Raw genomic sequence first — 14,773 nt, 5'->3', positions numbered from 1 at the left:
TATTTCATCCAACCCCTCAACAGCTATATGAATGATAAACTTTTTTTTTAATTAATTTTGTTGTTGAGAATATAAACAACAAAACATATACCAATTCAACAATTTCTACATGTACAATTCAGTGACTCTGATTACATTCGAGTTGTGCAACCATTCTCACCATTTTTCTGACTCACTTCTCCCTCATTAACATAAACTCACTGCCCTCTAAGGTTCTTGTCTTTCAAGTTTCTGTTGTCAATTTGATCCTATAGAGATATATCTAAAAGATCTATACTTAAGGCAGACATTTACATAGACATAGGCAAGGCAGACATAGACAAGGCAGACATAGTTTTTACTGGTTAAGCTAAACAAGTTTTTGGTTTTAAGAAGACTTCAGGGTATATTTTTGGTGCAAGGTTTAAAGATTATCTCAATGAGTGATATGCTTCGATTATTTCCATTATATAGATCACAAAATTGGGACTGAGGCCAAGGGACTAACATAGGATAGGGCAGGAATGTGAACCAAGATCTCTCAGGCTCTTCCTCACTTTGACAGACAAATCTTTCTGTGTAAATCTGCATTTGATCCACTCCTAAAATGGTGGGAAGCCTTTCTCATTTACCTAGAAAATGGTAGACATGACTCTGTAAGAAAATAAATAAATAAATAAAATGGAGCAGTAGGAACCTAAAGTGAAGATGATTGGATAGTTACTGTGAAAATGTTCTGGCACTAAACAAAGGAGTTTGGTTTGAAGGCAGCTGGCCTGATTTATTGTCTGTTTATTATGTCTACACTAGGGAACCCCACACCTACTCCCATCTGCTACTCAACTTCTTCTCCTTCTCCCAGTCCCAGTTGTGCAGAAACAACATCCCCTAACTCCAACTAACAAGGGAACCAAATCAAACCAAACCAAATTCACTGCCATCGAGTCGATTCTGACTCACAGCAACCCCGTTTGGGTTTCTGGTCATTTAATTCCATAGACTTCAGTATCAGAGTACAGTAGGAATAAAGAATACATTTCTGACTCCAAGTAGAATATACATGGTTGAACAACTGGACAGAATGTTTAAAATCTGAGCCCTGTGGTCTCCATTGTAAAAGGACTCCTGGATGTTTCTTATCATGTATATTGGGTTTCTGAGTAAGTCTTGTTTCCTTCTTCTTTCCCAGAACTATTTTTGGGAGTGTCACAGAAAATACGCTGTGACTCATAGAAAGGATGAAGAGGCAACAAATTCTCAACTTCCTATAGACTATTTGAGGATAAGCTGGGTTTTAAAAGTTTCTTTCCAAAAGCCCTGGGCATGAAAATCCAGGAAGGCTTAAGAAAAATGGAAAGGGAAAAACAAAAGTGAACAAAAAGACCCAAAAAATAAAAGAACAACCACACATAGCAAAAGACATGCAAAGAAACCCCAAAACAAATCCTTTGGTCTTTGATGTCCAATAAACTAAAAAACCAAACTCACTGCCATCAAGTAAGATCCAACTCATAGCGACCCCTCCTTGTGTTTCTGAAGTGGTATCACTGTAGAAGTAGATTGCCCAATCTTTCTTCAGAGAAGTGGCTGGTGGGTTTGAACCACCAGCCTTCTGGTTAGGAGTCAAATGCCTTAGGCAGTATGCTACCAGAGCTCCTTGTCCAATGGGGGTTCTTAAAACAAATAGATTATTTTGTACAGTCAGCACCTTTACTATAAAAGTTAAGGCAAAATCATGGCAGATTTTTTTTTTTTAAAAAACCCACAACCTTTGTAAAAGGAATTGTATGTCAATGCCAGCCGTGTGTTGGGAGTGGAGGGATGGTAGGAGTGGTGATGGTGCATGTGCATGTGTACAAAGATAGAGGAGAGAGAGTCAAATGACAGCCATAAAGCAATTAAGAGGAAATCAAGGCAAAGAAAGACCAAAAATAAATCTTATTTTTGGAAGTAAAACTCCAAAGCTTAACTGAAGCAGAGAAAATAAAGTATAGAAAAAATATTGAGGCTGTTTTAATTATATGTGAAAATTCAGCAAATTGAAAAGCAAAAATAGATATAAAACAATAGTGGTTCAGCATTACACTGATAAAGCACTCCATCTCGTTTTAGAAAGAACAGGAACTGTTCTGTGGGTTGCTTAATGGTGTATGACACAACATTTTCATCTTATATTTGGAAATGAAATTGCTGTGAAGCTACAAATAACTCAAAGTGGAAAATGCTACCATAAACTTTTTATAAATGAGTTCTATTGATGTGTGCCACTTACTTATTTAATAATTTTGATGGTTCATAAAGACCATTACACCCACTATTTTCTAAGAGTCTCAGGCGGATCCTATGAAGTGGGCAGAACAGCAGCTGTGGGCCCTACTATTGTACAGGAGAAGAAAATTAACTCTGAGATTCTGATTTGACCAAAGTCACACATTTCCATTATTACTAATCCTGCAAGTTCCCCTTGGTCCAATAACTAATTTTGTAAGTTCACCACTGACTTTTTTTTTCTTTTTTAAACATTTTATCATGCTTCAGGTAAAAGTTTACATTGCAAATTAGTTTTCTATTTCATAGTGCATACACAAACTGTTCCATGACACTGGCTGGGATCTTCTGTAATGCGTTAGCACTCTCCCCATTTCCACCCTGGTTTCCATTTGTCCAGTTCCCCTATACCTCCCTACTTTCTCATCTTTGTTTTTGGGCAGACGTTGCCCTTTTGTCTCCTATTGTTCTAAAGAGCACATTCTTCCTGGTGTTTATTTTATAGCCCAGTCTATCATTTGGCTGAAAGGTGGCCTCCAGGAGTGGCTTCAGTTCCAAGTTAGAAACTTATCTTAGGGCAATAGTCTTGGGGGTTCCTCCAGTCCCTGTCAGACCAGTAAATGTGGTGTTTTGTTTTTGTTTTTTTTTTTTTTAAAGAATTTGAATTCTGTTCTACATTTGTCTCCCTAACTGTGACCTTCTATTTTGTTCCTGGTCAGAGCAGTCAGTATTTGTAGCTGGGCCCCATCTAGTTCTTCTGGTCTTGGTTAGAGGATGCTGTGGTTCATGTGAGCCATTAGTCCTTTGGATGAACTGCTTCCTTGAGTCTTTGGTCAGCAGTCCAAATCAACCAGCTGCTCCATGGGAGGAAGATGAGGCAATCTACTTCAGTAAAGATTTACAGTCTTAGAAACCCAATGAGGGTCATTATGAGTTGGAGTTGACTTCATGGCAGTGGGTTTATTACATATATGGATATAACTGCAGTATTTACAAATACATATATAGAAATATCCACAATCATACCAATATATGCATGTGGGTGTACTCCTGTATGATCTCTCGTATCTATCTATCATACAAATCTACTTTTGTATACATTCACAAGTTACTGTTTGTTATTACTGTTGCAGGTATATGTTATACAATTTACCATAAAAAACACTTTATTCTTGTATACCTTTCTGTGTCTTCCTTTGCTTTGGTCACATTATGCAGACTTCACCTATATCATGTATTGTCTTTTCCTTCAACTGAATTAACACATGTCTACCATCCAGTTAGTGATTCTCTTTTCCTCCCACTCTCATCTCTGGTAACCAAAAAATGTTTCTTTCTATGTATAAATCTATTTTTGACTTTTTCATATAATATTTGTTGACTTATTTTACATGGCATAATATCCTCCCGACTCATCCATGTTGTGAGATGTTTCACAGACTCATCACTATTCTCTATCATTACGTGGTATTACATTGCATGTATTTACCACAATTTGTTTATCCATTCCTCGCTTGATGGGAACTTATGTTGTTTCCATCTTTTTGCTATTGGGAATAATACTGCAATGAACACAAGTGTGCATATGTCTAGGATATATACCAAAACCAAAAACCAAACCCACTGCCGTGGATTTGGATCTGACTCAAAACGACCAGGAGCTCTGGTAGCATACTGCTTAAAGCACTTGACTGCTAACCAGAAGGCTCGTGGTTCAAACCCACTAGCCACTTCTTGGAAGGAAGTTGGGGCAATCTACTTCCATAGTGATAATGCCTCATAAACCCAAGGAGGGGTCACTGTGAGTCGGGTCTGAGTCGACAGCACATAACATCAACAAACAACAACAACATAGCGACCACCCTTGGGTTTCCGAGGCAGTATCACTGTGGAAGTAGATTGCCCAACCTTCCTTCCGAGGAGTGGCTGGTGGGTTTGAACTGCCGGCCTTCTGGTTAGCAGTCAAATGCCTTAGGCACTATGCCACCGGAGTTCCTAGGATATATACCTAGGAATGGTAAATCACTGACTCTTGAAGTAGAGTTTTGTGATTGTTACAGGAATCTCGAGAAATGATGTTGAACATTGGTTAGTTTCAGCAATTTCTCTGACTTAAAAAATTGATGTCTTTATTCTGTAGCCCCACAGCTAACTGGACAGAAGACCTGAGGGGCTGTGTTGGATTCCTGCTCAAATGGAGAACTTCCTATGGACATTCATTAGGACTACCATGACCACACTCTTACAAGAAAAGAGAAAGAAGTTTCTCTAAATTAATCCCTACATGTCTAGTAAATTGGGTACTGTAAAGTGTACATGTTCAACTGTCTATTCTATAAACTCCAAAGATTTTTCCTTCTCTATAACCTATACCTTCAAGCTCTTCATAGATATGACATTCTTTCTCTCATTTAAGATCAGAGATATAACTATTCTTCAGCAACTCCATCCTATCCTCCCCAAAACTTCTTTCCATGTTCCCTCATGGTCTCCAAAGTACAATCCTGGGAATTCCACTGGGCTCTGGTCAGCTTTCAAGGAGGAAGCCTGGGTCTGTGTGTCATTGGTCCCCTTGGTATCACCCAGATCAGGACATTGGTTTGCACAAGCCCCCTTTGTGAGACAAAGAACTCCCTTTTGGCTTTGAAAACAAGTTTGTTTATTCATGCTTTTCTTTATTAAAAAACTGTTGGATACCTCCTACAAGCCAGTCTGTGTACTAGGCTCTGGGTATACAGTGGCATACAAAACAGACAGAATCTTTGCTCTTATAAGATCACTTACTGCCTAGAAGGTCAGAGACAGTAAGTAAGAAAAGAACTGTTATATGATGACATCTATTTATAAATGCTAAGTGCTATGAAGGAGTTCCTGGGTATTGTACAGGGTTAACTGTGCTGGGTTGCAAATCAAAATGTTGGAGATTTGAGTACACTCAGAGGTGCATTGGAAGAAATGCCTGGTGATCTACTTCCAAAAAACCAGCCATTGAATACCCTGTGGAGGACAGTTCTACTCTGACACACTTGGGGTTGCCATAAGTTGGAATCAACTGGAAGGCAAGTGGTTTTTTAAGTGCCATAAAGGAGATGAATAGTGTGGTAACAGACTATGAAAAGGGAGCTCTGTTGGCATAGTGCCTAAGACATTTCACTGATAACCAGAAGGCTGGTGGTTCAAACCCACCAGCTACTCCTCAGAAGGAAGACCGGGCACCTCAGAAACCCAAGGAGGGGTCGCTATGAGTCAGAACCAACTCAACAACAGTGAGTTTAGTTTTTCGGTTTTAGACTATGAGAGGGAAGGTGTGTCAGGAATGACTTACTTAGATTGTAATGAGAGGGAATGTCTTTTATTCATGACTTTCAATCGGTTTAGCCTAGTTCAGTCATGGCCAATGAAGTGACATCAGAATGAATGCAAATGGGTAGAAACTTAATCTCCTTCTTAGAAAACAAAGGCAAGTGTTTGTGTTGCATAGCAACCAAATCTTTTGACAGGATAAGTTGAAACCAATGGTGCCCAGGTCAAACATGGTGGCCAATGATGCCACTTTGAATGTGTGTTGCTCTCCACAGTCTTTACAATAATCCAATTTTATGCATCAGGCTCCTTAAAGGGCTCACCACACCTTTTTGAATCTCCCATTCCAGGACTTCAACCTGTAATTTCTCTCAATCCTGTTACTGTTCAAGATCACCTAAATTTTAAAAATTCAAGTCTGTTCTGGTTTTGCTTCATCAGCCATGCCTGAACCAGTCTGAACTGGTTTGAAGCCCTACATTTTCAGAAGAGATGATATTTAAGGCATGAAGGTAGAATGAGAGAAAGTAGTCACATACTGAGGAAGGACTGACTGGGAAGGGGCTGTAGGGAAGGGTTGGCATGAACTTGGGCCCTGAGGAAGTGTGGGAAGAAGGACACACTCACAGACTCTGGGGCTTTGATGAATACTTTACTCCTCCCAAGCTGGAACTGGTCACTGTCCATGTTGACAGACTGTAGCAAGTGGAGGACACCTTGCTTCTCGTCTCCTCTCCATGATGGCCAGGTGGCTTTGGTCAGGATGGCGTATCTGTGAGAACAAGTGAGAAGAGAAGGATGAGACTCAGATGGGACTGCCCGGGAGCTTTCTTTCAAAGGCATCAGTGCCAATGGTGCACTCGTGATGCATTTACCACCCTTCAAAGGCTTACTTAGGGTTGTACCTCAATGCTTGGAAAAATACTTTTTGGATCTGGGATGCCCATCAGGGAGCTGCCTCCTACTCTGACTGTTACCATGTTAACGCCCTGGTGAAAATCTGCTTTCCTTTCTACCACCGTTTAAAAATAGCTTTGCTGAAGGTCACCAATGACATTCTTCAGGCAAAAATAAATGGTCTTTTCTCAATTCTAATTTCCCCTGATTTCTTCAGAACATGTAACAATTAATGCAAAAGAGTTTTACAAAGTTCCCTACAAGTAGCTTTTAGTAATTATGCATCAACTTTCATCTTTGAAATCATGTCCACCTTGAGACCTGAGGCCCCCTGTGATCTGGTCCCTGACTGTTCTTCAACCTCATCTCTTTTTGTCTCCTTTTAGCTCTCTATGTTCCTAGAAGGCCAACTTGTTCTCTATTAAAATAGCTCCCTCCTCAGAGCTTCTCATGCTGTTCCTTCTGTCAGGAGTGCTGTTCTCCAAACTCATCCTTTGGCTGGCTTGTACTCAGGCTCTAAGACTAACCTTCAGAGACACTTCCAGAGAAGTCTGCATAGCCAATCCAATCACAAATTGCCTCCCAACGCTATTCTCAAGCCAATGCTATTTTTCCTTTCAGAGCACATTTCATAATTTGTAATTATAGTCATGTTTGTGTCTATTGGGTTGGTTTGATTCCTTGTTTATGAAGCTGACTCTTCCATGAGAACAGGCACCATGTCTGTGTGGTTCAGAACCTCACCTTCAGCATCTAAACAATGTGTGGCACACAGTTTAATAGCTAACATTAAAGGTTAATATTTATAGGATGTTCAGTGAGTAAGGCATTTGGCTGCTAACCAGAAGGTCGGCAGTTCAAACCTACCACCTACTCCTTGGGAAGAAAATAAGGCAGTCTACTTCAGTAAAGATTCAGCCTTGGAAACCCTATGGGGTTGCTATGAGTCTGAATTGACTCAATGGCAGTGGATTTGGTTTGTTTTTTTGGTCTGTCTACTCCAAGTGCTGTTCTAGCTGCTTTAGATGTATGATCTCATTTTATTCTTATAGCAGCCTGATGAGGTTGGTCTTCCCATTTTGCAGAGTAGGAAACAGAGGCAAATAGAGATTTGCCCAGCGCTACTTAACTAGTAAGGGTCAGACCTGAGATTGGAACCTCAATTTGTCTCTTTAATCACTGCACTACATATAAGCCACATATTGGCTTATATGTCAATATTTCTTTTAAAGATTACAAACTCATCTTTATATATATGTTAGAAACTTTATAATCACAGGCTGACAGAGGAAAGAGAAGCACATTATAAGATGGCAAATACAAAAGGTATCAAAGACTTGAGGAGGAAGAAAAGGAGAAATCAGATGAAGATTGGGTGTGAAGCTACAGGGTGGGGACTATGTGCAGACACATCCAAGGCAAAGCCAATGGGTCCCTGGGCCTTGAGAAAAGCCAGGGTCCTCCCTGGTTCCCAGGAGTAACTACCAGGATTAGTTAGGCTTCTGGCAGCCCAGCATATCTGGCAGAAGGAACCTTGAGTAGAATGGCCCTGACTTTAGGACCATGATTTCCTAAGAGGATGAATTAGATTTACTTACAGGGCTGATGCTTTACCACTGAATACACTCAGTCCATGCCATCCTTCTCTAGGAGACAGTGGAGATAACAGGTTGCACAAGACAATGGGGTCACTGCCTATACCTTTGGAGAGATAATAGCTACTTCTCTTAGTTATCTAGCGCTACTAGATATACCACAAATCCAAACTTAGGGTTCTAGCTGTAGGGGAAGGCTTTCTCTGTCAGCTCTGGGGGAAGAGTCTTGTCTCCATTCAACATCCGTGGGCTCAGTGTTCCTTGGAGATCTCCACGGGCCTTGCCATCAACCTTCCCTTGGGTTTAGGAGGTTCTCAGCACAGGGACCTGGGTCGAAAGGATATGCTCTACTCCTGGCTCTTCTTTCTTGGTAGTAGTAGGTCCCTCCTTCTCTGCTCACTTCTCTCTCCTTTTAGCTTTTTTTTTTTTATGGTTTATAAACTACCTATTAATAGACAAGGCCTATAGACTTATTTCTTCTTGGATACACCCACAGTATGGCCCATGGCAGCCACAGGTCTTGGTATGCTGGTCTCAAACACGAAGGTCTCAGAAGTGGTGCAGTCCTTTGTGAGCCCAAATCTTCTTCAGTTGCTCCAGGTCTTCATGGAGCTTGCTGTCTAGACCATTGGCCAGGGTCTGGCTGTATTTTCCATCCTTCATATCTTTCTGTGTGTTCAAGAACAAGTCTGGAATCTTTTACTGGTGTGGATTCTGCATAATGGTGATCACACACTCCACCGCATCCTCAGTGAGCTCTCCTGCCTTATTGGTGAGGTTGGTGTCTGCTTTCGTCAACACCACCATGAGCATATCTTTGCCCCATACCTTAACACCACATTAACATATCTTCTCCGCCCCACACACACACTTAATGGCAGAAATGGCAAAAGCTATTTTCCACTACCCATTGATGCCAGTGTTGAATACTTGCAAAATGGCTGGAACTTCTTGGGGATTACTAAAGACATGGTGGTGGCAGCAGCATCGTGTAGGCCTCCGGTAGGAAAAAGTCCCCTTTTATCTCTTGTAAGATAAAAGATGATGTCAGCCACACCCCAGGGAAATTTACATCAGATCAGAGCTATGACTTGAGTAGGGTATTGTATCCCTCTGTAATCCTCTTACAGCTGATTGGCTGAGCATACCAGATCACATCATGGGGGATGATTATCACTGAGAATCATGCTCTAGCTAAACTGACACACATTCTTTGGGGACACAATTCAAGTCATGACACTACCTTTCTTTCCTCAGGCATTTTCAGTTTAATTCCCATATATGCCAAGATTTCATCTTAAGGCTTTCAGATTTGCTATTCTCTTTGCCTGGATGCACTTCCCTGACTTTTGACTGACTGCTCCTGGTTATCTCCAAAATAATTTTCTCTCAGAGGAAATATAGTCAAGTCCCCAGTGACCTCCAGCCACTGATAGTTAGGGTTAAAGATGTTTCCGACTCCCAAGGATACACAAATGCTGGCAGACAGTAGGGCACTTTCTACCACCTCAAGCTTGCTTGGGCTTCATAGTCTTTCTTCTGCCTTGTCCCTGGCATGGATTGCTTTTTCTGACAAGTATCCCTTTTCCACTCCATGTTCTGAGGAGCTGAATTAAAGGGAAGAATGTTTGTGAGGAAGTGTAAATAACTGGTGCTACAAGAGAAACTTTGCAAATCTCTTAATTTATATTGCATTTTCCTTCCCGAGGATCAGACTCTAATTTGGACCTATTTCTGCCAACCACAATAAGAAGTACATGTTCTCCAGCTCAAAAAAGGTGATTTCTCAAGACTTTAAAGATATGTTCCCAAGCTGTGACCTAACATAGCTTCCATATCTAACAGCTTTCTAAGATTTTTAAAGGTATGGAAGACATACTGTGAAGTTGCTGAAAAAGGGTTCACGTGAAATCTGCTATTAAAAGCAGTGCAAGGTGTACTTCAAGAGTGCATGGCCAAGGAAATGTTTATATATTGGAGGACATTTTCTTTGTTGGTTACCAGGGGTGGGAGGGAAGGGGAGGGAATGCTGTTAGATAGATAGAGATAAATATTGATTTGGGTGAAGAGAAGGGCAATGTACCAAATGTGAGTGACCAATATGGCAGCATTGAGGATGAGAAAGACAGAGAGAGTTACATGGGCAGTACAAACAACAAATATGAACCCCTTTGTAGATACAGTACTGAGTTGTTAATGAAAGCAAATATGGGTATAGGGACGGATAGATGGGTGAACAAGCTAAACAATTATGTATGTCTAAATGGAGAGTGTATCCAAGATCATATACAGGGTTGGCAGAAAATGGGCCTCCAGAAGAGTATGAAGGGATGGACACTGGGAGGAGGTAACTATGGGGAGGAAGTGGGAGGGGAGCTGCTGCATTGTAAATTTTGGTCGATGACATGAGACAAAGTATATGTGAACTGCTGTATGAAAAGTGAATTTACTCTGTAAATCTTCACCCAAATCCTAATTAAAAAAAAAAATAAAATAAAATAAAATTCAGACTGAAGCAAAAAAAAAAAAAAAGAGTGCATGGCCACCGGTGGAAGAATTAAGGTATCTTTTAATTTTTCTTCTTCAATACTCAGTCACAAGGAATGGTTTTGATCAATATAAAGGATTTTCAGACAGGAAACAGACACACACAAAAAGCCCTTATTTCCTATTTTCAAAGCCACCATTATGCTTTAGGTAGTGCCTATACCATTGCTCTGTTTAGGTCTTTGGATTCTATTTGGGGTTGGGGGGAAATATATAATGCATGCATTAAAGAGAAAACACACACACACACACAAACTCACTGCCATTGAGTCAATTCTGACTCATAATGACCTCCATTGGGTGGTAAATCTTTATGGAAGTAGATCGCCTCATCTTCCTTCCATGGAGCAGCTGGTGGGTTTGAACCACCAACCTTCTGGTTAGCAGTCAAATACCTTAGGCACTTTGCCACCAGAGCTCCTCTGGTGCATGTATATGTGGTAGTATGTCCCTTTTCTTCAGGCTTCTACTCTCTAATTCTCACTTAGCAGCCTTTCTGTACATACCTAGAAAGCAATGTTATAAATATAGCACTTTCTCTCAGCTATGTAGATAATAAAGGGATTGAGATTACATAGAGGATCACATGATGAGATAGTCAGTGATAGACTCTGCATGACTAGAATCCTGGACTCACACATCTTATAGAAAACATCATGTTCTTGGGTAAAATATCATCTGCCTGTTGATGGTCTGGGCTTCATGTCTTTTTTTTAATGGACTACTTCAATACCAGTTTTGAAATATAGTATGGAAGATTGAAAATGGGTTGACTGAATAATAAATTTCAATCTTTATTTTTTATTTATTATCCTCCCAGTGTGTTGGTTCAAGAGAACTATGACAATAAAAATGCTTGATTTTAATAAGACAGATTCATTCACCTCTTCTGGAAGAAAAAGCCATGGCAGGAAAGCTAAGGAGGAAGGCATCCAAGGTAGAATCATTTTAATGAAAGCCATTCAACATAAGGTGCAGAATAGAAATTTACTAAATGCCTACTCTTTGAAAGGGATAGCAAAGAGTACCCTGCATGGTGTCACATGGCTGGCACGGCACCAAAAGAAGTCTAGATATAGCCAGGGAATTCATTACACAGCTCAGTTAAGGAGCTGCAAAGAAGTAAAAAAGCCTTCTCAAGGTACCTTAGACAAGTTAAGCACAGAACATTCATTCCTTCAAGGAGCACACGGGAGTCCTGTTCTCCTCAGTGCTGTGGACCTCACAACACTGTTTATGAAAATCAGATTATTTATCTATCCATTTCTTTCTTTTCTTCTTTCTTTCCTCCCTTTCTTCCTCCCTCCCTTTTCTTTTCTCAATAATGTAGCAGGAAGAAGATCTTTCATAATTGGTTTCTCAAAAAAAAAAAAAAAATCAAGATTACATGAAAAATGGCTTATCAATTTGTAACAGTAATGACTAAAGAGAACTTGGAAACATCAAACAGAGTTTTCAAGTATAGGATAAATATTAAAGAAGGATAAGATTATAAATATTTTAGAACTCTTAAATGTGAGTCTTTCCAAACTAGGGAAAGACAGATGGAATACTATTATAATTATATATTCACTATTTTCTGTCATTTTTTTCTTAATTAAAAGTATTTTCAAAGAAATGCAGTTTTGTAGAAACTAATGATTATCTAAGCCAGTAGTTCTCAGGGGACATCTGGCAATGTCTGGATACATTTTTGGTCATCAAAACTGCAAGGACGCTACTGTTATCTAGTGGATATAGGTATACATTCTTTTATTGCACTTTGCAGATACTGTGTGTGTGTGTGTGTGTGTGGGCTTAACAAATTGAGTTGGTGGCAACCCTGCATCAAACAAGTCTATTGGTGCCATTTTTTCCAAAGCATGTGCTCACTTCATGTCTCTGTGTCACAATTTGGTGGTGGTGGTTTTGTTAGATGCCAATGAGTCATCTCTGACTAATGGCAACCCTATGTACAACAAAACGAAATACTGCCCAGTCCTGTGCCAGCCCCACAATCCTTGCTATACCTGAGCCCATTGTTGCAGCCACTGCATCAGTCCATCTTGTTGAGGGTCTTCCCTGTTTTCATTGACCCTCCACTTTACCAAGCATGATATCCTTCTCCAGGGAATGGTCTCTTCTGATAATATGACCAAAATAGGTGAGATGAAGTCTGGCCATTCTTGCTTCCAAGGAGCATTCTGGCTGCACTTCTTCCAGGACAGATTTGTTAGTTCTTTTAGCAGTCTATGGTACTTTCCACATTCTTCGCCAACACCACAACTCAAAAGCATCAACTCTTCTTTGGTCTTCCTTATTCATTGTCCAGCTCTTAGACATATATGAGGTTACTAAAAATACCATGGCTTGGGTTAGGCACACCTTAGTTTTCAAGGAGACATCTTTGCTCTTCAGCACTTTTAAAGAGGTCTTTTGCGGCAGATTTGCACAGTGCAATACGTTGTCTGATGTCTTGACTGCTGCTTCCCTGGGTGTTGATTGTGGAACCAAGTAATATGAAATCTTTGACAATGTCAATCTTTTCTCCATTTATCATGATGCTGCTTATTAGTCCAGTTGTAAGGATTTTTGTTTTCTTTATATTGAGGTATAATCCATACTGCAGACTGTAGTCTTTGATCTTTATCAGTAAGTGCTTCAAGTCATCCTCACTTTCAGCAAATAAAGTTGTGTCATCTGTGTATCACAGGTTGTTAATGATTCTTCCTCTGATCCTGATGCCACATTCTTCTTCACATTTTGGTAATTCTCACAATACTTCAAACTTTTTCAGAATGCTATCTCACGCTTAATAGATGGTAATATAGTGTAAACATAACTTTTATGTGATTTACTTTATTGCTATATTCCTTTCATTGCAATGATCTGGAACTGAACCTGCAATATCTGAGGTATTCCTGTAGAGGCCAGGGGTGTTGCAAAGCATCCTAAAATGTGCAGGATAACTCCTCGCAACAAATAATTAATTATCCAGGCCAAAATGTTAAGAGCTGAGGTTTAGAAATGCACAACCCCTTCTAAGCTAGTGTTACTGATCCATTTAAGGAAGAGCTAGGTGTTTTATAGGAGCTGTGGTGATATAGTGCCTAAGGCATTTGACTGCTAACCAGAAAGGTAGCGGTTCAAACCCATCAGCCACTCCTCAGAAGGAAGGTTGGACAATCTACTTCTGTAGTGATACCATCTCGGAAACCCAAGGAGTGGCCATTATGAGTTGGATTTGACTCGACAGCAGTGATTTTTTTTTTTTTTTCAGGTCTTTTATAATTAAAATGTTTGTTGTTCATCAGCAAATACATGCTAATACACAGATGTAAGGGCTCTAGAAATTATGTTTTTCCAAATACTTCTCTTCATACAGTCTTGCTTACACTATGAGTATAAAACCATGAAAAACCCAAATTCACTGCCATTGACTTGATTCTGACTCATAGCAACTCCCTTTGGGTTTCCAAGGGGGTAAATCTTTATGGAAGTAGATTGCCCGGTCTTCTTTCTGCAGAGTGGCTGGTGGGTTTGAGCCACCAACCTTCTGGTTAGCAGTCAAATGCCTTAGGCACTATGCCACCAGAGCTTCTTACCATATAAGTATGTTGTTGTTGTTGTTATGTGCCATCAAGTTGGACCCGACTCACAGAGACCCCTCCTTGGGTTTCCGAGGCAGTATCACTACGAAAGTAGATTGCCCCATCTTCTTTCTGAGGAGTGGCTGGTGGGTTTGAACCAGAAGCCTTCTGGTTAGCAGTCAAGTGCCTTAGGCACTATGCTACCAGAGCTCCCTTTAATTCAGAGACCACTGAGGGTGAATTTTATTCCTAGTCTAAGCAAGCACCCAAATTACCAGGAATCTTGAATGTGTGGAGACTGAGTCAGTGATGCTTTACTGTAGGAAGGAGTCCTCCCCACATGCCTTTTTAAGGAGCTGTGGGAGCACAGTGGGATAAAAGACTTGGTGATCTGCTCCCTGAAATATTCCAGCCTAGGAAACCCTATGGGGCAGTTGTACTCTGTCCTATAGGATTGCTATGAGTCAGAATTAACTTGAAGACACACAACAACAATGGCCTTCCAAATAGATAACCTTTGGGTCAGCATCTCAATCTCATGAAACAAGAAACAACAGCAACTTCAAAGGAAAACTGTCTCCTTAGACATATTCAGTTTCAAACAACTGAGCTCCT

General features: G+C 40.3%; 1 protein-coding gene and 1 pseudogene across 1 annotated transcript in view; both read right to left on the bottom strand.

The window, feature by feature from the left end:
* Nucleotides 1-14,773, bottom strand: part of MYO1E (myosin IE) — a 158,906-nt gene that overhangs the window by 50,254 nt on the left and 93,879 nt on the right. Inside the window, exon 19 of the mRNA XM_042783283.1 lies at nt 6,178-6,322. Coding sequence (XP_042639217.1) covers nt 6,178-6,322 — 145 coding nt within the window. The remainder of the gene's footprint in view (nt 1-6,177; nt 6,323-14,773) is intronic.
* LOC103212371 lies at nt 8,513-9,013 on the bottom strand (annotated as a pseudogene).

Source organism: Orycteropus afer, unplaced genomic scaffold (genome assembly GCF_000298275.1).
Source record: "Orycteropus afer afer isolate SDZICR_OR568_19922 unplaced genomic scaffold, OryAfe1.0 scaffold00015, whole genome shotgun sequence".
Classification (NCBI taxonomy): Eukaryota; Metazoa; Chordata; class Mammalia; order Tubulidentata; family Orycteropodidae; genus Orycteropus; species Orycteropus afer.
This window is presented reverse-complemented; position numbering and strand designations above follow the sequence as displayed.